Source organism: Theropithecus gelada, chromosome 3, assembly GCF_003255815.1.
Source record: "Theropithecus gelada isolate Dixy chromosome 3, Tgel_1.0, whole genome shotgun sequence".
Classification (NCBI taxonomy): Eukaryota; Metazoa; Chordata; class Mammalia; order Primates; family Cercopithecidae; genus Theropithecus; species Theropithecus gelada.
In genome coordinates, this window is record NC_037670.1 from 36393549 (window position 1) to 36416467 (window position 22919).

At 36.5% G+C, this 22919-nt stretch overlaps 1 protein-coding gene across 3 annotated transcripts in view; it reads left to right on the forward strand.

Moving 5' to 3' along the window:
• CYYR1 (cysteine and tyrosine rich 1) overlaps positions 1 to 22919 on the forward strand; it is a 105399-nt gene that overhangs the window by 5712 nt on the left and 76768 nt on the right. For all 3 annotated transcript variants that reach the window (XM_025380925.1, XM_025380926.1, XM_025380927.1), the window contains exon 2: positions 1319 to 1421. In XM_025380925.1, the coding sequence (XP_025236710.1) occupies positions 1319 to 1421 (103 nt within the window). The remainder of the gene's footprint in view (positions 1 to 1318; positions 1422 to 22919) is intronic.

Here is a 22919-nt window from a genome sequence, read left to right on the forward strand (position 1 = left end):
TAATAATTAATATTACCTTCAGGAATTGAGTTGGAAATGGATTATTTTGTGACTCTTAAATGTACAACCTAAATTATCAGACTGTACTTAATGTTTTCCTAATCATGTATCTGAAACTTACATATCCATCATAATTTATATGACTAACTCGGTGACAACCTTAGCTTGTTAAACATAAATCATTTAGGTGGAATAAAGAATACTTAAAAGCTAGAGTAATTTTTATCTAACATTTTTAGTATAATTTTTCTTGCTGCAAAATATATGGAAAAAATAGTAATTTCTGATCCTTTATTCAGAAAATAACTTTTCCTCCTTCACATAGTACTGTTTTATATCTTACTGATTCCTCAATCTGACATTAAGTAAACTCTTAATTGTTTACAAAATATTGTCTATGGGGATTTCTTCCTATAACCAATCATCTTTTAATCCAAATGAATTTACAGGATGCAGACTCATTGTGTTACCACATGTATGCAAACTAATTATACAGGTAAAAAATGGCACAAAAAGGAAAGCATACAATGTAGTATCATGGAAAATATACATCATTTTGAAATTATTCCTTTTTGGTGTTATTCATACCACTAAACCTTCTATTGATTGAGTTCAGTTGAGAATACAAGACCCTAAAGTTAGAAGATTTTTTTTTTTTTTTTTTTTTTTTTTTTTTTGAGGCAGAGCCTCACTGTGTCGCCCAGGCTGGAGTGCAGTGGCATGATCTCGGCTCATTGTAACCTCCATTTCCTAGGTTCAAGCAATTTTCCTGCCTCAGCTTCCTGAGTAGCTGGGATTACAGGTGTGTACCACCACACCCAGCTACTTTTTGTATTTTTAGTAGACACTGGATTTTACTATGTTGGCCAGGCTGGTCTCGAACTCCTGACCTTAAGTTATCCACCCGCCTCAGCCTCCCAAAGTGCTAGGATTACATGCATGAGCCATTTTGCTTGGCCAAGAAGACTTTATCATTTAAAATTTATTATAAAAACTCTATGGACAAATCCAATGACTGAGTAGTTTAATTGTTCTTTAATTCCTTCCTTCATTATCTCATTCAACTAACCCTGACTAGCAATTATGGTGCTTGGTGTAGAAGATTCAAGAATTGTCTTTGTCTTTACAGGTTAGAGTCTAATGGGGAAGGGAGGCTAATTTAGATCCTTACGAATGTTTTTGAATTCTGAGGACAAAAATGAAGATTTAAAACCACTAAAGAGTGGTCATTGGCTGATTAAGATGTGAAATAGCATAATTTTTCCTGAAACTGTGATTTTACAACTATAACTGCTCACAAATGGTTTTTGTTTTGTAGATGATTGCCTTGCTCAGTGTGGCAAAGATTGCAAATCTTACTGCTGTGATGGAACCACACCCTACTGTTGCTCCTACTATGCTTATATTGGGAATATTCTCTCGTGAGTATTAGTCAAATTTGGCAATACTGATACTCTTCCTCTTGTCCAGTTGTCCAGTTATGTCTTTTAAAAGTACTAAGTGATAGTTGTGGGCAAGAGATTTCAAGACTGGTTACTGACCTGAAATCTTTACTGGAGATATTAACACATCACTATCTAATGGACTATGTTGTTTGACAAAATACGCAAAATAATATACAAAATAAATTGCCTTCACTATAAAGGAACTAAAAAGAGTTATTCTTTTATTGTTTTATTTTGTGTACTCTAATAATGTTTTACATAGGCATCATTTTATTGATAATTTTGTAACATCGTCAGTGATATGGTTTTGTCTGTTTTGTGCAAGTTAAAATTTGTTATTTAATTATAGCCAGTTTATTTTGTCATCATGTATGAATTTAATATACCCAGTAGATGTCAGGAAAAAGAGAGGTTATGAATAAAAAACAGATGAGACATGAAATGTCAGTTCTCACATAATACATATACAGCAACTTCAGGAAACAGGTTTAGAGCCTAGGACAAGCTAGGCACGGGTAATGCAAAGTGATAAACAACAAGGCACAAAAACACAAATGAAATATATACATGTAGACTCTGTGAAGCATTTCCTTGTAACAAATTAGAAATTTATTTTAGAGCCGCTTCTGGACAAAGGGAAATACAGAATCTGGACCTGCCTCCAGGGCTGTATGGCAGGAAAAGTCTGTACTTGTCAGTTCCTCAAGAGAGGCATCCACAACTGAGAAATAAAAGGTTGAGAATTAGGAACATAAGAATTTCTTGAGTCAAAATCCCCATGGCTTTCAGTTAGCAGCAGTGGTTGTGCCTCTGTCTTCTGTTCTTGTTTTTCAAGTCAGCATCATGGTGATTTGGGAAATGTTCTGTTTAACTCATGCCCTACAAAGGCTCAAGTGGAAACGGGAAACATTAGGCGCTAAGTCATATGTGCCAGGCTATTTTAGGGACGTGTCCATTGAGACGGCTTGTTACACATCCTCCATTTCCCGAGAATAGAAAACCTGGCACCACATAAACTTTCTAGAATCAGTGTTGAGGCTGATATTAGAGATAATGACTCTGAGAATACAAAAAAAAAAAAATCATACTTCGGGATACTCTTGAACACTATAATAAATGTGAAAGAAATGTCAAGCTATAATAAAAAACCATGTGTGGAATTTAAGCCTTCTTTGAAATGCAAATAAGCTCCAAATAAAATGTTTGAATTTTTCTTCATGGGTGGTTTGGTAGAAAAGAGATTAAGCCCACTTTTTACATTAAAAAACTGTCAGTATGATTTTTTACAGTAACTTATCAGCTCAAATATAAATATATAATGATGTTCACGGTGGCATATTACTTCACAGTATTTAAAGTAACTTAAAATATATTATTAATACATTTAATTTTTTTTTCCTCAAACGGTCTCCACATGCTAGATGCTGCTGTCCCAGGTAGAGGTGTGAGTATAGATTTGGAAAATGTGAAGTCAAAGTGATTCTGTGACTTTGGTCATCTGGCTCCTGGCTTATTTCTTGATTCACTAACTATATCATGAGGTGTGTTGTGCACTCTTTCTCATTCCATAGCTACCTCCACCCAGGTAAATACAGATAACTCATAACTACTTATGAATCAGAATATTTTTAAATATTTGAATGTATAGATGTACTTGATATGATTTACATTTGCAATGAAGTTCACATTTTTATGGTACACGTTCTAAATCTTTAATTTCATCGCTGGTTACAGTGAAGAATTAGCTGAGTTGATACATGTATCTAGGTTATTAGGACCAGGTACTTGTTATGTTTGGGGGGAAAAAATCATGTTTCAGAAGGGAAAATAAACACAGATGGCATTATATTTCAGGCAGTTATAACTGAACTTTCTGTTCAAAATAGAAACCAGTGAGTAAATATCATGTGAAACAATTCTTAGCAAAAAGAAAGGTGGCAGTGGTGGGGGGAGACTTTAAAGCATTTTCCTACTTGATAAAAGGGAATACATTTTCAGGATTTCCAGTTATTGTTTAACATTTGAAAAGAGTTCTTAACTCCACCCAAAGTGCTTTTTTTTTTTTTTTTTTAAATTGGTGGTTGGGGATGCAGGAGATAGGAAAAAAATTAATTCCAAGAATGCTTACAAGCGTTCCTTCATATACTTGTCAAATATTTCTGTTTTGAAACTCACAAATGATGTTTCCTCTTTTTCAAGCATCCAGGCACATTCTTAGTGAAATCATTTTAATAGTCATAACAGAAAGTTAAACCCTCGTGGTTATTAGAAAAGTAATAAGCAAGAAAACAGTAGCACAATGAAATATTAGGTAACTTCAATGAAGATTTTTATAATTTGGTTTATATTTTTGTTTGTTTTTAAAATAAAAATGCTTGCTCAGTTTAAAATGAGCTAAAAAGAGAGCAAAACATAATGTGGGCATTTTAGAGTGTTTGTAAATTGGTTGGGTTAGGGCCTCTTGACTTCCCTTGCTGAGGTCTTCCCCTAGTCACCCACTGAAATAATCAATGTTGCTTTTCAGCCCTTAATTCTGCTAACTTCAATTGCCCTTGCTCTTTTGCAAACTAACCATTAAGATTTGTTTATAAAACAGTCACAGGAGCTAATTTAGTTGAAAAGTCTTATTTTACTCAATTTGCTCTCCTTTTTATTTTATTTACTTATTTATTTTATTTATTTATTTCAGACAGAGTCTCATTCTGTTGCCCAGACTGGAGTGCTGTGGCACAATCTCAGCTCACTGCAGCCTCTGCCTCCTGAGTTCAAGCAATTCTCAGGTCTCAACCTCCCAAGTAGCTGGGATTACAGGCAGGCGCCACCATGCCTGGCTACTTTTTGTATTTACCATGTTGTCCAGGCTGGTGTTGGACTCCTGGCCTCAAGAGATCTGCCCAACTCGGCTTCTCAAAGTGCTGACAGGCAAGAGCCACTGTGCCCCGCCCTCTCATTGTTTGTTTTTTTTTTAAGATTCTTTCTATTCTAAATATGAGTTAATTTTGGAAGATAAATTCAGGTGCCCTTTTTCTTTCTTATTTCTGTTAGGAATTTTACGATTTACTTCTGTCTTATGAAAAACTTTAAAAATTGAACTTAAAAGATAGCCTATCTACTTCTGGTCATTATAGTCACAGATACTGACTTCAGCGTAGGAGAGTCCGTATTATTCAGAATTTAAGAATAATTTTTACAGTGTTCAGCATGTTTAGTTGAATCGATTATTTATAAATGCACACTGAGTGCCTGTTACCATGGCAGTGCGGGCCTAGGTCCTGGGATCCAAAGATGAAAAAATGATGGACTCTGACTTCTAAGACCTCAAAATCTGATAAGAAAAGAGAGCATAGACAAATAATTCTAATTCCAAGAGCTAGTCTATGAAGTATTATTGGAGGACTGGAAAGCTAAGTCTATGTGTGTGTGTTTGTGTGTGTGTGTTTAGGAGGAGATGATTAGGGAACACATCATCAACAAGGAATCTGATCAGAGTTTTGAAGGAAAAGTAGATATTTACATAAATAGTGAAGAAAGGGACATGCTTTTTGGAAAGACTCTTGCATACAAAGTCAAAGATACAAGAAAGAAAATGATCCAGTTGAGAAAGTCCCTACTGTTCAGTGTGGCTAGAGGGGGAAGGGTAAACTTTGAATATAATGTAGGAATAAGTGGGTCAGGCAAAAGATCCTTTAATAAAGTGCTTTTATTGGTCATGCCTAGCAAAACTAAATGAAATAGTATAGTACTTTTCTGGAAATCAGGTATCTGGTTTTATGTAGAACAGATATGTTCTTAGACATCATTAAGACGATAGACAAAGATGAGAAGGCTCCAAATGAAGCTTCTTTTTATTTATTCCATACATGAAATATTTGGAATGCACACTTTGAGATGTTACACCATTTGAAACCATTTATGACAAACTATGTGACCTTATAATTATTTCTCCATTTAAGAGATTTTTGACCATGAGGGCAACCACCTGAAGAGAGAAGTGTCAGAATATTTAAAAATGAGAATTGGGCCAATTTGAGAAATAAACAATTTCCCACCAGATTGATTCTCAAACATTTCATTCAGCAACTCTGCTTCATGGAAGACAGATTATTCTGTGATGAATATGGAAAGAGATGTTTAACTTTTTGCTGCTAATGAAATTTAATTGCCATTCCCCAGAAAGTAGATCCAGCGTAAAAATGTGGTTTATAGAGTCCTCTTTAGAGTTGGTAGAATTCAAGGGAATAGAGGGTGTAATTGAGTGGCTAATTACTGTTATCCAGTGGAACAAGATAAACACAGAACTGAAGTAAAGTTGAGGAAAATGAAGGTATTCTGTTTTGTAAGAGAATAATTGTACAATATCGAATATGAACAAAATATTGACTAGTTTGGACATAGTGAGCTAGATGACAATATATCGCATTTAATTTCCTAACTCAAAAATAGATTTTGCTTTTCCACTTTGCCATTGTAAAATACTGATCCGTCTGTGGATTCTTCAGAGCCCATCTGGCCAACATAAAATCCCCACAGGAAAAAAAAAAAAAAACCAAGAGGGAGAACTAATAATGGAGATCCTAGTGAGATTAAATTTCTTTTCTTCTCAATGAAATGTGAAAGATGTATTACCCGCAGTTTGGCAAAGACAGCTAATAAATATTACAACTGTGATTTGAGAGCCATGCTATGCATGAAAGCAAAACTGACTTAAAAGATAAAGGTTTCATATTTTCAAATGGCATTTGAGGTCCTATGATCATTAAGTATCTTAGTGTTCTGGAATAAACAGGTAAGGCTATTCAAACACTGACAAACATAATGCATTTAAAAAGGACTTTGGCATTGGTAAAAAAAAAAAAATCATTTAAATTAATTAAGTTAAAATAATCTTAGTAACTAGATATGAAAAGACCTCTAGAAAGTACATACTGAACAAATCAAAGTTTGTGGGAGCCTTATTTTTGTTTTAATAATGACACAAAGATAAGTAACTAATATGATGTTAAAATAAATATGAACTTGATTTAGAATGTAGCAACAACTTAGGTTTGCTGTAAGAAGGAAGTCAATGATATTCAAATGTATATTTGCATTCTATGAGTTATTATATTAAAAGAAAATATACATGTGTAGATAACTAAAACTTCTCTCAGTCCAATTTCTATGCTGTTATTATTGTCTTTGTAAATTAAGCCTAATTGTCAGAAAGAGAATTGGTTTTGAGGAAGGAAAAATAAAGTTTCTAGAACATGTTTTCCACAATTTATCCTACAGCTATGTACAGTTTTTCATGATCTACATCAGGTGCTGGAGGATATAGCCATGAATCAAACATGAGGTTCCTGCCCTTGAGTTGCTTAGAAGCTACTGAGAAGCATAGACACATCAGCAGATGAACTTGCTGCGGGAAGCACAAAATACAGTGGGATCAGAGACAAGGAGCTTTGATTCCAACTTTACAGTGCTGGAAAGGTCTCTTAAAGAAGAGTAATTCTAAGATCAGTTTTAAAAGGAAAAGCAATTAAAATCATCACTCAGAGTTAAAATGCTTAGCAAGCTAGGGATATAGAAGAAAAATGTTTAACCTAGTAAATATGTATTTTAAAAACCACCACCCTAAATCAGGCACCATAATCAATGGTATGTTGTTTTAACCCTTGCCTTTAAAGGCAAAAATATGACAAACTAGTGCCTTCTACCACTTCTAGTCAGCATTGTACTGGAAGTCCTGGCCAGCGCAATCAGCGAGACACATTTTTAAAAAGGTAATAAAAATTGGAAAGGAAGAAAGTAAATTGCTCTCATTTACAAATGAGATGATTGTCAGTATTCCTCAGACTATAAAACATGGAATTCACCAAAATTGCAGGATATAAGATCAGTGTACAAAAGTGGTTTATTCCTAGATACCATCAACAATCAATAAGAAAATGTAATAGATATGTGCATAAATAAATCTGAAATACAATATTTAAAACAATAATGTATCCAGTAAGAAATTCAGTAATAATATATGCATTTAGTGAGTATTATAACCATGTAAAAATTACAAGGGATAAAGGGAGACCTAATGAAATTAAGAGACATATCAAATTGTGGATGCAAGTATTGTAAAGATGTCAATATTTGAATATGGCAGTTCTTCCTGAACTATCTGTAAATTCAGTGCAATTCCAATCAAAATCCACAAGATCATTTTTTGTTGAATTTGAAAGAATGGGCCTAAAATTTATGTGGGACAGTAAAGGTCGTGGAGAGAGAAGAGAGCTATGAAAAAGACCAAGGTCAGAAGATATGCCTTACAGACATCAAGATTTATTATAAAGTTATGAAAAACAAATTGTGTGATATTGGTTCACAGATAAACCAAAAGAATGTGGAGCTTAGAAATTGACTGATGTGTATATGGAAACTTGATAGATAACAGAAATGACATTATCAACTAGTGGAGGTGGATAGATTATGTAACAAATGTTGCTAAAACAACTAGCTATCCATATGCATAAATGTTAAATGAGATCAATTCATCACTCCACAATCAAAAATCCACTCTAATCAGACTAAATACATAAAAACAAAAAGCAAACAATTACTTTTTTTTTAAATGGGAGGAGAATGGCATTTATGGTATCAGGATAGAAAAGATGTCTAAAATAAAAGATTAAAAAACACAAAAGATCACTAAAAAACACTCAACTGTACACTTTAAAATGGTGAGTTTTATGGGGCGTGAATTATATCTTGATTAAAAAAAAATTTAATACAGAGAGCAACAGAATTCCTAGATAAAAATGTAAGGCAAACCCTCACTTGGAGAAGATGTTTGCAATTCGTATGATTCACAAAAGGTTAGTATCCAGAATACCTCCATAAGATAACAGGCAACGTGTGTGTGCACAAAAAAAGTCATAGAGCAGAAAACTGGATGGCCCAGAAACAAGTGAAAGATACTCCACCTGGCTAACTAAAGCAGGAAAAACCAACTTAAGACGTTGAAATAACATTTCACACTCATCAGGCTCGCAATACTCTGTAAGTCTGATAGTGCCAAGCAGTGCTGGCAAAGATAAAAGGGCTCTCACGTTGTTGATGGGAGAACATGAACTGCTCCATGTAGAGAGCAATCAGACCCCATGTAGTAAAGCTGAAGATAGACATACTTTAGGATTTAGCAGTAACACCTCTTCAAGATATATTCCCTAGGAAATTTCCAAATCTGCGCAAGGAGACATTTATACTGTTGGTTGATGTATTATTTAAAAAATAACAACATTAGAAGCAACCCGCACCTGCATCAGAAGACAGTGGATAGAGTATATTCATGCAAACGATACAGCAATTAAAATAACTCAATTCATATTAACATACCATTAGAGTAAATCTCAAAATTAATAATGCTATGTGAAGAGCTAACTGAAGAGCAACGTGTGCAACATGATGCTATTTGCATCAAGTTAAACACATAAAATCATTCTGTGTATTATTTATGAAAACAAGCACATGTCGTGAATGTGTAAATGTGTGAGGGAGAGAAGAGTACCCATGAATTTCCCCAGGACTGAGAAGTTTCCAGGGATTCAAGACTTTCAGTACAGCAATCTGGATGGTCTGTGGCAAACTGAGACACATTGGTCACCCTAGGGAGGAGTGTTGGGAAGTGGCTTTTAACTCTGATATCATTGCTTAATCATGGTGGAGTGCATCTGCAATCACAGCTACACAGGAGGCTAAGGTGGGAGGATTGCCTGTGCCCAGGAATTTGAGACCAGCCTGGACAACATAGCAAGACCCTGTCCCTAAAAATTGTTTTAAATTAAATATCTCAAGAAAGTATAATTATTAACATGGGTAGTGGCATATGAGTGTTTTATATTATCTATGATTCTTATATGTTTGAAAATTCTTTTCTTTTTTTTTTTTTGAGACGGAGTCTCGCTCTGTCGCCTGGGGTGGAGTGCAGGGGTGTGATCTCAGCTCACTGCAAGCTCCGCCTCCCAAGTTCCCGCCATTCTCCTGCCTCAGCCTCCTGTGTAGCTGGGACTACAGGCGCCCGTCACCTCACCCGGCTAGTTTTTTGTATTTTTTTTAGTAGAGACGGGATTTCACCGTGTTAGTCAGGATGGTCTCGATCTCCTGACCTCGTGATCCCCCCGTCTCGGCCTCCCGAAGTGCTGGGATTACAGGCTTGAGCCTCCGCACCCAGCCCTGAAAATTCTTATAATTAAAAAAAAGATAATGTAAAAGTTTGATCATAGTTGTAATGGAGTTGCCTAGACACCTTTTTAACATGCCGATTCGGATTTGGTAGGTCTGGATGCGGCCTGAAATTCTGCATTTGTAACCAACTCCCAGGCATTACTGCCACTACCTATCTTCCCAGTACACCTGGAAAGCAAAGGTTGGTGCTATTTGACAGTGTTTTGTGCTACGGGATAAAAGGACAGAAGAGATTAGGACTTGACGACTGATGGGATGTGAGCATAAGGATTGGGGCTAAATAAGAGTAATATGTCTGAATTAATTCTGAAGTTTCTGCTTTGGATAAAAGGCTGGATGGTGTGCTGGGAACTAATGGGGAATATTCAGGAAGGTTCAGAAAGGGGGATGAATTCTACTTTTAGTACATTAAACAAGGAAAAGCCTACAGGGTATGAACCAAACTCAGTGAGCTTCAGATGGTGGAATGTTCCATTCTGAAGTTCAGTGGAGAGCATGAAGCATCACATATAGGTCTGGGAGTAAAAGGCCTGGAGATACTGGGGTTGAAAGGTGTGTGGGAATGAATGAGATATTCTCAAGAGAGGTATAAGAAATAGAACAGCAAGCCAACAACGGCGCCTCAGGGAAATTCGGGAATACACTGAGATTTCTCCCCTCTTTACATTCGGATGCTATTTTAGCCCTTTTTACCTCTGTCAAAACTGACCTGTCCTTCTCTAATCAACCTGAATACACTCCTTGTGGTGGTGGGAACAATGAATGCCTTTATTTTCTTCTATTTGCTTGTTATGTTTTATGTTATATAAAATGTAGGATTTGTGATATTTCAGTTCATTCTGAATTGAATATGTTACCATAACAAAGCAGTCTATGTGAGCGTCCATTTTTATTGACTTGGATTGTGTCCAAATCAGATTACCTCATATCTGTTCATATAATCTAGGTTTAGGAGCTGCCTTAATTAGACAGAAATCACAGTTGGATATTATAAAAGAAAGTGTGTTTGGTGGCAGCAGGAATTGTTGGAAGAAAGAGAGCTACCATTTATTGAATGCGCTCTCTGTCACCGATGCTTAAAACATATAAGTTAATTAACCTTCAGAATAGTCCTTGTGACCTATGTATTATTCCTGTCTGTTCAGATGAGGAGGATGAGGCTCAGAGTAAAGTCATTTCATATAGCTACTGTGTAAAGGGCTGGCATTTAAAATGAGACATACTTGACCTGTTTCTGCTACTCCTCACTGGTTCCTGAAGATCTGAAGAAGGTTTCAAGATGCAATGAGTGAAAATGATTCATTGCTATCCTTATGAAGACCTAAACACTATATTTTGGAGGGAACCTCTTCTTACCCACTATATCTGGATTTGAGACCCTGTTGTACGCTGCTGTAGCATTATCCCTTCTCTATTTGATATGGTTTGGATTTGGTCGAATTGTAATCCCCAATGTTGTAGGAGGGGCCTGGTGGGAGGTGAATGGGTCATAGGCGTGGATTTCTCCCTTGCTGTTCTTGTGGCAGTGAGTGAGTCCTCACGAGATCTGGTTGTTTAAAAGCGTGTAGCCCTTCCGCCTTCACTCTCTTTCCTGCTCCAGCCATGTGAGGACGTGCCTGATTCCCCTTCACCTTCTGCCATGATTGAAAGTTTTCTCAGGTCTCCCCATTCATGCTACCTGTACAGCCTGTGGAACCATGAGTCAATGAAGCCTCTTTTCTTTGTAAATGACCCAGTCTCAGGTATTTCTTCCTAGCAGTGTGAAGACAGACTAACACACTCTCCTGTTACTATTTGTCAGTTTATTTATGTTCTTTAATTATCTGTCTGCCCTTCCACACCCCAGACCTGAGAGGACATGAAGCCAGTTTGCCAACTCACTATCGAAGCCACAGGGCCTAATAGATTGAAGGATCCAGAATAGATTATTTAAACGCAGATCAATTCTTTGTTTAAACATGAAAAACCTGACATTTCGTGGGTTCTAAATTAATATGCATCATCTGGAAAAATATTTGCTTAGCAAAATCAAACCATCATTTGAATGTGTTATTGGTTTCAAAGAATATCTTTTCATGGAATACAGATTAGGTGTCATTACAGAGTAAAAGGAATAATAGAATCAATTGTCACTTTCTAATCACACTGTTTATGATAAATTATAATCAGATGATGGAGACTAGAACTGAAAAGCCAATTTGATTATAATAATTTAACCTCCTGTCATGTTTCTGGATTGAATGTGCTCTATCAATTAAGTAATATGATCTGCCAGCCTATGACTGTTAAGACAACAGGCTCCTGTGCAACTCACCTTCATAATTTTTGGAGATAAAATGTTTTATGGATAAAATTGAGGAGGGAAGAACTACATACACCCAGTGATTTTTACTCCATTATATTGGAAGAATTCTGATGGGCAGCTGCAACACAGAACACAATATCTCCCAGCTGTCTCCCCACTGCAAAATGTTAGGATGTACACATCCATAACTAATGAAAATTTCAGAGGGTGATGATAACCTTATAAAGTGTAATAGGATTCCATCTGAAAGTGCTGTGGGTGAAAGCCTCAGCTATTTAGCCGGTAGTAACTCTGTGACTGAGAAACAAAGAGAATTTTTAATTTTAATATTCATGGTTACAGAAAGGAGAGGAAGAAAAAGACCCTACAGGTAATAAAAAAAATTTTATGCCTTTGCACAAATCTGACAAAAATAGAGAAAAACATGACAAATTACTTTAAACATATTTCCTTATAAATTCACACTGTCAAAAACATAAGCAAAACTATATCTCTCTATGCTGCATTTTGCAAAAAATAAGAGCTACCTGTGGTTGCAAATAGCCAACTCTACTGTGTGGATACGACATTTTTTTTTTTTTAACAAACATCAGGCATAATGTAGGATCAGCCTCTGAAGTATTACACATAGAAATATATTAGAATTTAAGTTTATCAAATAAATGCTGAAAACTCTACTTTGAGGTTGCAGTCTCAAGTAATATTCATTCTTACATTAACTAAATAGACCCTCGTGGCCTTTGCCAAGTAGAATTAAACAGGAAACAATGCTTTGTAATTCTATTCTTGATTAACAGTAGTTTTAGTGATAGGAAGTTGTAGGAGAAAGACCACAAATGTTTGGATTCAGAAAAATCGGGCTTGGGTTCCTGATGCTGTCTGAACTTAGATCTCCTAATATCACCAAGCTTCAGTTTGTTCAGGTGTAAAGAGGGAATAGTAACTCGCCCCTCTGACATATATATTCATACAAAGAAGCACTTAGAAGGGCTTTACAAATTTTTCCTGTCATTAATGAAAACACTGGGCTTTGAAAACATCTAGGTTTTAAGCCGGGCATGGAAAATGCATGCCTGTCATCCCAGCTACTTGGAAGGTTGAGGTGGGAAGATTGTTTGAGTCCAGGAGTCTGAGTCCAGTTTGAGCAACACAGTGATCAAAAAGAATCATAATAATTTAAAAAATAAAATAAATAAAATGTGTTGGGGAGAAAAATGGCTTCTGCAAGGTCATTTGGAAAGTCTGTGACTGAGCTGCAGAGTGTCACTTCTGGTGACAGGCTCTCTCTCTGGCTCTCTGGACTTCATCAACAGGAGAGTACCACCTGCCTCTCCCCAGGAGAGCACTCTTGGGCTTGAGTGAAATAAATGGTGCCCTTAATCAAATGTGATTGGAGGCTGATAACTGCAAAGGCAGCTAATTAAGTACGGTGTCCTGCTGCCCAGTGGTTGCTGAAGGCATAATACTGCCTGAAAAGTACATTAGATACATGTACATTAGATACACAAGTCTACCATGTTACCCTAGGCTGGCTTGTGAATTAGAGTGAGAAACCCACTCAGAAACTAGGAAATCAAATCTGAATAAAAATATATAAACCTGATTTATAGAAAAAAATACATATATAATATCAAAAATCAGTGGGTAATGATTTGCTTTAAAAAATGATTCATTAAAGAATTCCATTGGCTCATCTCCATTGATATGTCAATAATTAATGCACACAATGGTGTTCTAACTGCCAGCTCTTTTGGCAGAGTGATCATAGTGCTGTATAGATTGAGTGTTCTTTGTATGTAACAGTTGAGAATTTCCCTGATTAAGCTCTTTTAAAAATTGTGTTAATCAGCAGTTCTCTCCATTTAAGTCAAGACTTACAAGACTTAAAAGAACAAAAAGCGCAACAACTTGCATCTGATGATACTGTGCACAGCCTACATTTGGAACAATCTCCAGATTGAATGTATTTTCAGTGGAAGCGAATAAATGCCAGGTGCCATGCCAAATAAAAAGTCATTGATCATCGTGAGGATCAGCTGAGGTCTATCAATTCTAAGATGAGTTTCTTTTTATTCAGCCTGTTGGCTTTACACCGCCAGCTTAATATACATGTTATATATTTTGTTTAGTGCTTGTGGTAAAATAGCTTTTGTCTCATTATATTTAGTTGAGAGAGTTGGTTCCAGTTCTGAGTAAGATGAAGAAAACAAGCTCCACGCTCTGCCTCCCACTGAGCTCACCTGTGGAGCGTGGACAAAATGCATGAAGCAGCTACTTCAGTACTGTGGAAAGTAAACACTAGCAGGTGGATTGGCGAACCAGACCAAAATTTGAAATACTGCCCAACTAGCCATAAGTTTACCAGTTGTTTCCCTCTGTTACCCAACTCTGGACTACACACAGACCAAAACATAGAAGTAGGCTTCAGGACATGGACAAAGAGAGCTGCCGGAGAAGCCCTCTAGTTCTAAGTAAGCAAGCATAATGTGGACAGCATTTAGCATCTGTGCCATCAGAATCCCAGAAGAAAGGAGAAAAAGTGTGGAGCTAAAAAAATCCCAAGTTTGGTGAAAGACATAAATTACAGATCTAAGAAGCTGAGGAAATTCCAAACTGGATAAACTCAATTAAATTCACACCCAGATACATCATAATCAAATTGGTTAAAAGCTAAAGAAAAAAAAAAAAAAATTGGAAGCAGCCAGAGAAAGACAATACATCACCTATAGGGGAGCTGTGATTTGAATGACTTCATTTTCTTACCAGAAACCTTAGAGGCAAGCAAAGTGGCATATTTTTTTAAGTGCCAAAAGAATAGAATTGTCAACCTCTATATCCAGTAAAAAATATTATCCAAGAATAGAGATAAAATAAAGACGTTCTTAAATTAAGAAAACTTAAGAAAATATTAATCCAGCAGACCTGATGTAAAAGTACTTCAGAAGGAAAGCAAATGATACCGGAGAAAACTTGGAATATCATAAAGGAAAAAGAAGAGTAAAAAATCAAAGTCCTGCCCAACTAGCAGTACTAGTTGGTAAATATGGTAGGCTGTTTTTCTCCTCTTGAGTTTGTTAAAATGCAATCGACTATTTAATGTGAAAACATATGATATGTATGATAGCGCATTCAATAGTTTAGATGTAATAATTAACATGACTAGCATAGGAGGGGAAAGGTTAATGGATCAATAAGATGATAAGGTTTCTATATTCCAACAAAAGTGATATAAAATTGATTCTAGGTGATGGTGAAGAGTTAAGTATATATCCTGTAATCCCTAGAGCACCCACTAAAAAGAACGATGAAAAACTACAGAGTAATATAGTCAAAATCATAGTAGATAAATTAAAATGGATACTAATAAATAATCTTATAACTGAAAAGAAGGCAGAAAAGGGGAGTCAAAGGAATGAAAAACAGAGGGAACAAACAGAAAGCAAATCATAAAATGATATACCTAAATTCAAACATATCAATAGTTACATTAATGGTCTAAACATTCCAGTAAAAACAGCAAATGGATTTTGTTTTGAACTTACTCAAATATATGTCATTCATTTCAATTCTACTGAAATAGGTAAGTTAAGTAAAAGGATGGAAAAAGATATACCATGAAAATATTAACCAAAAGAAAGCTGGAGTGGCGGACAAAGTACAGTTATACCTTGCAGACACTGTCGGTTCCATTCTGGACCACCAAAATAAGGCACATATGACAACAAAGTGAATGTTTTGGTTTCTTGGTATATATAAAAGTTGTTTATACTGTAGTCTATTAAGGGCACAGTAGCATTACACCCAAAAAACAATGTACATACCTTAATTTTAAAACAGCTTGTTGCCAAAATTTGCTAAAAATCATCTGAGCCTTCAGCAAGTTGTTGTAATTTTTTGCTGGAAGAGGGTCTTGCTTTGATGCTGGTGGCTGCTGAATGATCAAGGTGGTGGCTGCTGAAAATTGGGGTGGCTGTGGAAGTTCTTAAAAATAAGACAGGCCGGGCGCGGTGGCTCACGCCTGTAATCCCAGCACTTGGGAAAGCCAAGGCGGGTGGATCATGAGGTCAGGAGATTGAGACTATCCTGGCTAACACGGTGAAATCCCGTCTGTACTAAAAATACAAAAAATTAGCTGGGCGTGGTGATGGCGCCTGTAGTCCCAGCTACTCGGGAGGCTGAGGCAGGAGAATGGCGGGAACCCGGGAGGCGGAGCTTGCAGTGAGCGGAGATCGCGCCACTGCACGTCAGCGTGGGCGACAGAGCGAGACTCCGCCTCAAATTAAAAAAAAAAAGGCAACAATGAAGTCTGCTACATCAGTTGACTCCTCCTTTCATGAAAGATTTCTCGACAGCGTGCAAAGCTCTTTGGTAGCGTTTGACCCAGGGTAGAACTTCTTTCAAAATTGGAGTCAATCCTTCTAAATCCTACTGCTGCTTTATCAACTAAGTGTACGTAATATTCTAAATCCTTTGCTGTCATTTCCACAGTGTTCACAGCATTTTCACCGGGAGTAGATTCCATCTCCCACAACCACTTTTTTGCTAATCCATAAGAATTAACTCCTGATCTATTCAAGTTTTGTCATGAGACTGAAGCAATTCAGTCACATCTTCAGGCTATACCTGCAGTTACTTCCTCTACCAAAGTCTTGAACCCATCCAAGTCATCCGTGAGGGCTAGAATAAATTTCTTTCAAACTTCTATTAACGTTGATCATTTAACCTCCTGCCGTGAATCACAAATGTTCTTAGTGACATCTAGAATGGCGAATCTTTTCTAGGTTTTCGATTTACTTTGCCCAGGTCCATCACAGGAATAACTATGTGTGGCAGCTATAGCCTTATAAAATTTATTTCTTAAATAATAAGATGCGAAAGTCAAAATTACTCTGTGATCCATGGAGTACAGAATGGATGTTGTGTTAGCAGGCATGAACACAGCGTTAATCTCCTTGAACATCTCCATCAGCGCTCTTGGGTGACCAGGTCCATTGTCAAAGAGCAGTAATATTTTGAAAAGTATCTTTTTTCCTGAGCAGTAGTTCTCAGTAGTAGGCTTCAAATATTCAGTAAATGATATTGTAAACAGACATGCTGCCATATGGGCTTTGCTGGGCATAGGCAGAGTAGATTGAGCACAGTTCCTAAGGATCCTTAAGTTTTCAGAATGTTCAGTAAGCTCTGGCTTCAACTTCAAGTCAGCAGCTGCGTTAGTTTCTGACAAGAGAGTCACCCTGTCCTTTGAAGCTTTGAAGCCAGACATTGACTCTTCTCTGTAGCTATGAAAGTCCTGGATGGTGCCTTCTTCCAACAGAACTCTGTTTCATCCACACTGAAAATATGTTGTTTAATGTAGCCACCATTATCAATGACCTGAGTTAGATCTTACAGAAAACTTGCCACAGCTTCTGCATCAGCATTTGCTGCTTCGCATGATATGTTTATTTGTGGAGATAGCTTCTTTCCTTAAACCTCATGAACCAACTCTTCTAGCATTTAACTTTCCTTCTGCAGTTTCCTTACCTCTCTCAGTCTTCACAAACTTGAAGAGAGTTAAAGCCTTGCTCTGGATTAGGCTTTGACTTAAGGGCATGTCGTAGCTGGTTTGATCTTCTATCCAGATCACTTTTGCTTTCTTATCACTCATGTGTTCACTGGAGCAGCACTTTTAATTTCCTTCAAGAACTTTCCCTTTGCTTGCACAACTTGGCTCCCTGGCGCAGGAATCAGCTTTTGGCCTGTCTCAGCTTTCAACTTGCCTTCCTCACTAAGCTTAATCATTTCTAGCTTTTGATTTAAAGTGAGAAACATTTTACACTTCCTTTCATTTTAACACTTAGAGGCCATTGTAGTGTTATTAATTGGCCTAATTTCAATATTTTTGTGTTTCAGGGAAGAGGGAGGCCTGAGGGGAGAGAGAAAGTTTGGGAACGGCTGGTCAATGGAGCAGTCAGAACACACACAACATTTATCAATTAAGTTCACCATCTACACAGGTGCAATTTGTGGTGCCTGAAAATAATTACAATAGTAGTATCATCAAAGATCACTGATCACAATCACCATCACAGTTATAATGAAAAAGACATAGTGAAAAAGAGATATAATGAAAAACTTTGAAATATTGTGAAAATTACCAAAATGTGACACAGAAACACAAAGTGAGCATATGCTGTTGGAAAAATTGTGCCAATAGACTTGCTCAATGAAGGGTTGCCACAGATCTTCAATTTATAAGTAACATAATATATGTGAGACTCAATAAAGAAAATACAGTAAAACGAGGTATGCCTGTAGTTTCTTGAAACTCACCTGACAAGGGAAAATGAACTATCTGTTTATATTGACTTATATAGAAGGTAAAATGAAGTTATTTGCATTTTTTTCTTATTCTTTTTAAATTTTATTTATGAGGCATGTCAGTGGATTACAAATAATACCATGGAAGTTTAGATTCACTTTACTGTAATTCCAAATCATTTAAAAGCCTGACAGTCCCTGGCATTTCGTACATGTATAAACACCTCAATTCGGATTTGAGATCTTTGAGGCTCTGGCCCACACTCTACACTTTTCTGTAGTGCATCAGATACCCATTGCAGCCTCGGTAGAAATATTAATTTAATGTACAGCTTACAGAATATGCCCTGAAGGTGACATGACATGAAAACAAAGACACAGAAATAGAAAATTAAGAATGTTGATCATTAAATTTTGTGATGAAAATGACTAAAATAATTCATTTTAAATTAGGGTTATTAAGAAAAATGTACAGTCCGATGAGGTGTGGGAAAGCATTTGGGAAGGGAAAAGAATGTAATATTAAAATGAACACTCTTTAATCACTGGCAGGCTTCCCAACCATATTCATACATTTTAAAAAATTCATTAAACTCTTTGGAAGAAAGATCCTGGCTCTTTCCTTCTAGTCTAAATATTTATGAGAAGGGAGTGCTCACATAGAACTACAGAACTCCACAATTTATTGTTTTCTGGGTACAGGAAGAAAGTAGTACATGAGAGAGAAGGGCTTATCCTGGAACGATTTATCCTAAGCCAGTAAAACCTGCTCTATTTTTCAGATTAAGGGAAGACTAACCCTTATGTGTTTCAATTAGTCAATGGTCTCATTTAAAGATCTGTAAAACTTGTAGTTTCTTTTTTTTTTTTCTCCTTTACTGCATCATTTGTTTCAAACAACACTTTTAAGCCTACATATGCACACAAGGAACAAAAACGTATTTATCATATGTATTCCTGTCTTAAATCACATTCAAGCTTTAAATGCCTTGCAGTTATAAACACTATACCTTAATTATGCCTATTCAGTGAAAAGTAGAGATTTCACAGAATTTAAATTAGTTTAAATTAGAGATTCTCAAACTTTAGTATGCACTAAAATCACCTAGGAGTGCTTTCTAAAAATAACACTTTTCCAGAATCTAATCTAGAAATTCAGATCCACTGGGTAGAAAATTAGGGTAGAAAATCTATATTATTATTAATTATCCTTCACTAGGAGATTCTGTAACAAATGGCCCTAGACCACACTGGTCTAAATAGCCCATACCAGCTGGGCTCGGTGGCACATGCCTGTAATCCAAGCACTTTGGGATGCTGAGATGGGAGGATAGCTAGAGGCTAGAAGTTTTTAAGACCAACCTGGACAACATAGCAAGACTTCATCTCTATGAAAAATGAGAAAATTGGCCAGATGTGATGACACACTAATCTCAGCTACCCAGGAGGCTGAGACAGGAGAATTGCTTGAGCCCAGGAGTTCGAGGCTGTAATGAGCCATGCTCATGCCACTGCACTGCATCCTGGGCACAGAGCACAACCCTGTCTCTTAAAAATAATAATCATTAGACAAATAAATAAATCTTACCAAAAAACGTTTCGTTGTCTACTCCTATTATCCTATGTAATTATCAATTAAGGGATTTAATCAAACCATCATTTCATAAACTGTAACTTCTTCACACTTATATAGAGCTACATAAAGGGTTATTTTAAATTACCATGGTAAACATATTCAGAAGTATTACAAGTAAAATGCTATAAAATTCGTTTTTGTTTGATCAAAGTGATTGAATAGCTAACAGAGACCCATGGGTTCTCAGTAAGACCCCAAACAAATTTACAAAGCTTTGCCTCTGCCAAAAGCAAGTGATAAAATAGCGTAATGGAATAGATGTAAAATAGTGATAATAGTAGAATCTGCCCATAGGTTGCTACAAGGTTTAAATGAATTAATACTTATGAACCACCTAGAACATCAGCTGGTACTCAGTAATGTTAAGCTGCCTTCTACTCTTCTCTAATTTATGCTTCCATTATTCATACATGATGGGTAAACCAGGGAATGGTATTAGTATAACAGGGAAGTTGTATTGGTTGAAAACGAGTTTTCCTTGGCAATGGGAGCCAAAAAAAAAAAAAAAAAGGAGAAATAGAATTACAACTTTCAGCAGAAAGGGACAAAACCCTTAACCTGAATGCTGCTCTAGGTGCCAAGGAAAAGTTTTTCCTTTGCCCTCTGAAGGTTCGTTGAAAATCATCTGACAAAAGTCACGTTAATAGGTGGCATACAAAATTATTAATGTGAATGGGAGAGAATCATAGGGTGATTGCCCCACCACACATTGGGGTACGAATGGCTATATACCCTTATTTTCAGGGAAAGGGAGATGGGGAAGTGTGGATGATCTTAGGGGGATAGTAAATGGGTTTTAGGCAAATTAAATGGGCTTGAAGAACATACAATGGCCTGGGACAAAGTTTCTTGGGCTCACAGGACAGTGGTTTGTGACAAAAGTCTGTCTAGGTGTGTTGACCGACTTGAGTTAATGAAAAATCAGGGAGGGGATCATAGGTAATTGTTTTTTTTTCTTTGGCGAGTCTGGACTTTAGCCAGATGAGGAACTTCAGGTAGCAACTTCATCCTGTGCTTGGAGAGAGACAGGGGATTGAGAGACAGGAGTGGGAAGAAGGTCAGAGTGACCTTGAGGCTCCTTGAGTATGTCAAAACTTGAGGCTTTGATCAAACATTGAGGCTCTTTGAGTATGTCAAAACACCATATTTTAGACGATCCGTTTCTGAGCCTGAACATTGCACAATCTGGACTCCTCTGTGCTTGATTTTAAGGAAAATAAAAATGAGTCCTTGCACCCTGGCTCCCTAACTAGAAAAGTGCACCTTCAGCCTTGCTCAGCTCTTGACTCCTGGCAAGTTGCACTTCCTCCTGTGCTCAGGAGCCACTTCCGCCTTCATTGTCTAGATGCTGGGAAGCTGGCATTTCCACTGGGTTGTTTTTGTGCCTTTTAAATGTCAATGAACTTCCTCCCTGAGCTGGGCAAGTTATTTCCTGATGTATCCACTATTGTTGCTGTAGGGCTGTAAGCAGAGTAGAATCTATTGCGACGTTAATAAAGCTTTCTCTCTCGGGTTCCTGTCTTGCATGGGCTTCTTCCTTATACCTAAGACTGTGCATTCCCATGGTCATGCATTTTGCAGCAGTTGCAAAAGTAAGATATTTAAATTATCTCTTTCAAGACTATGATCTCTTTCTACTTCAGTTTCCTCTCCCTAGAGGCTTTAAAATGACTTCACCATTTGGGGGTTCCATTTGGGGGAAGTAGAATTGTGAGTAAATTTAGCCTGCGTTTAGTACATAGGTCATAATCACTTCCATGTATACTTAAATTATTGCTAGACATTCCAATATAGGAATAGCTCCCAAGCATGATCAACAGCCCACCACACCAACTTATTCAGTATTCTGATGCCTAGGGGCAAAGCAAGGTCAGATGCCAATATGAATGTGTGATCAAAGTGACTCCTATGACTAAGCAAAATGGAAGTGATTAGGTGGTGATGAAGAAGCAAAGTTTCAAAATAGAAGTCAGAAGAGAATCTGTGGCACAATTCTTCCAAATACAATATTACTACTTGTATTTGAAAGAAATCTAAGAGAAGTTTTCTCAAATTCACTAACAATTCTAAATATTTACACATTACCACTCACATGCTGTGAGGCTAAAATAATTTTTTAAACCAAGAATAGCCAAAAGCCAACTACAGTTCATCATGTTAGAGGAAATGCTGTGTTATCTTTCTCTTCTCTGTTTGGAAAAAGATAGCACAAAGTTGTAGTCCTATGAAAAGGAGCTCAAAAAATAAAGTTATTTTATTCTTTATTTATTTTGCTTCAGAAATCTCTGGTATTCAACCTGGACAGCCAGGTCCATGTCTCACTGAAGAAAACACCCTATTTAAGTGCTGATTTAAATTAGTTTAAATTATCTGTTTAATCTCTCAATTATTGAGAAGTGGGTAATGTAAACTATCTTATTTAATTAAGAATAAGCATCTTATTAACCGGAAGGTAGAAACCATTACACAGTGCAACTGTCAGCCTGTGCTATCACTCATTAACCTTGCCACCTTGGAATTAAACTTTCAGGTTGCTTATTATTATCTTTCTATGAGAAAAGAAGACGAAGAAGCCTGAAGGATAGGGTGACGGGGATGCGGCTCCCACTGAATGGTTGGGGATGAACGCAGAAGAGGCCCTGAGGAGGTGACATATGAGTAGAGAACAGAACAAAATGACTAAGTCAGCCACGTGAATATTTAGAACAATTCCATTCTACCAAGTGGGAGGCAAATCCAGAGACTCTAAACAGGTCATGATAAATGAGAAAATTGAACCTTAAAAAGAAAATAGTTCAAATTAACACAAATATTTTGCATTTATAATAAAATACATTATATAATTTTAATTAAAAATTAATATGTTTGTCAAATTAGGAATTAAAAAGGGATTGGTATATCTAGTAGAGAAATTTTGTCATTTAATGTGTTCTGAAACATTTAACCTACTCTGAAATGATTTGGGTGTTCAGGTAAATTATCCTTTACATGTCATTTTATACTCCAATAATAATTTAAA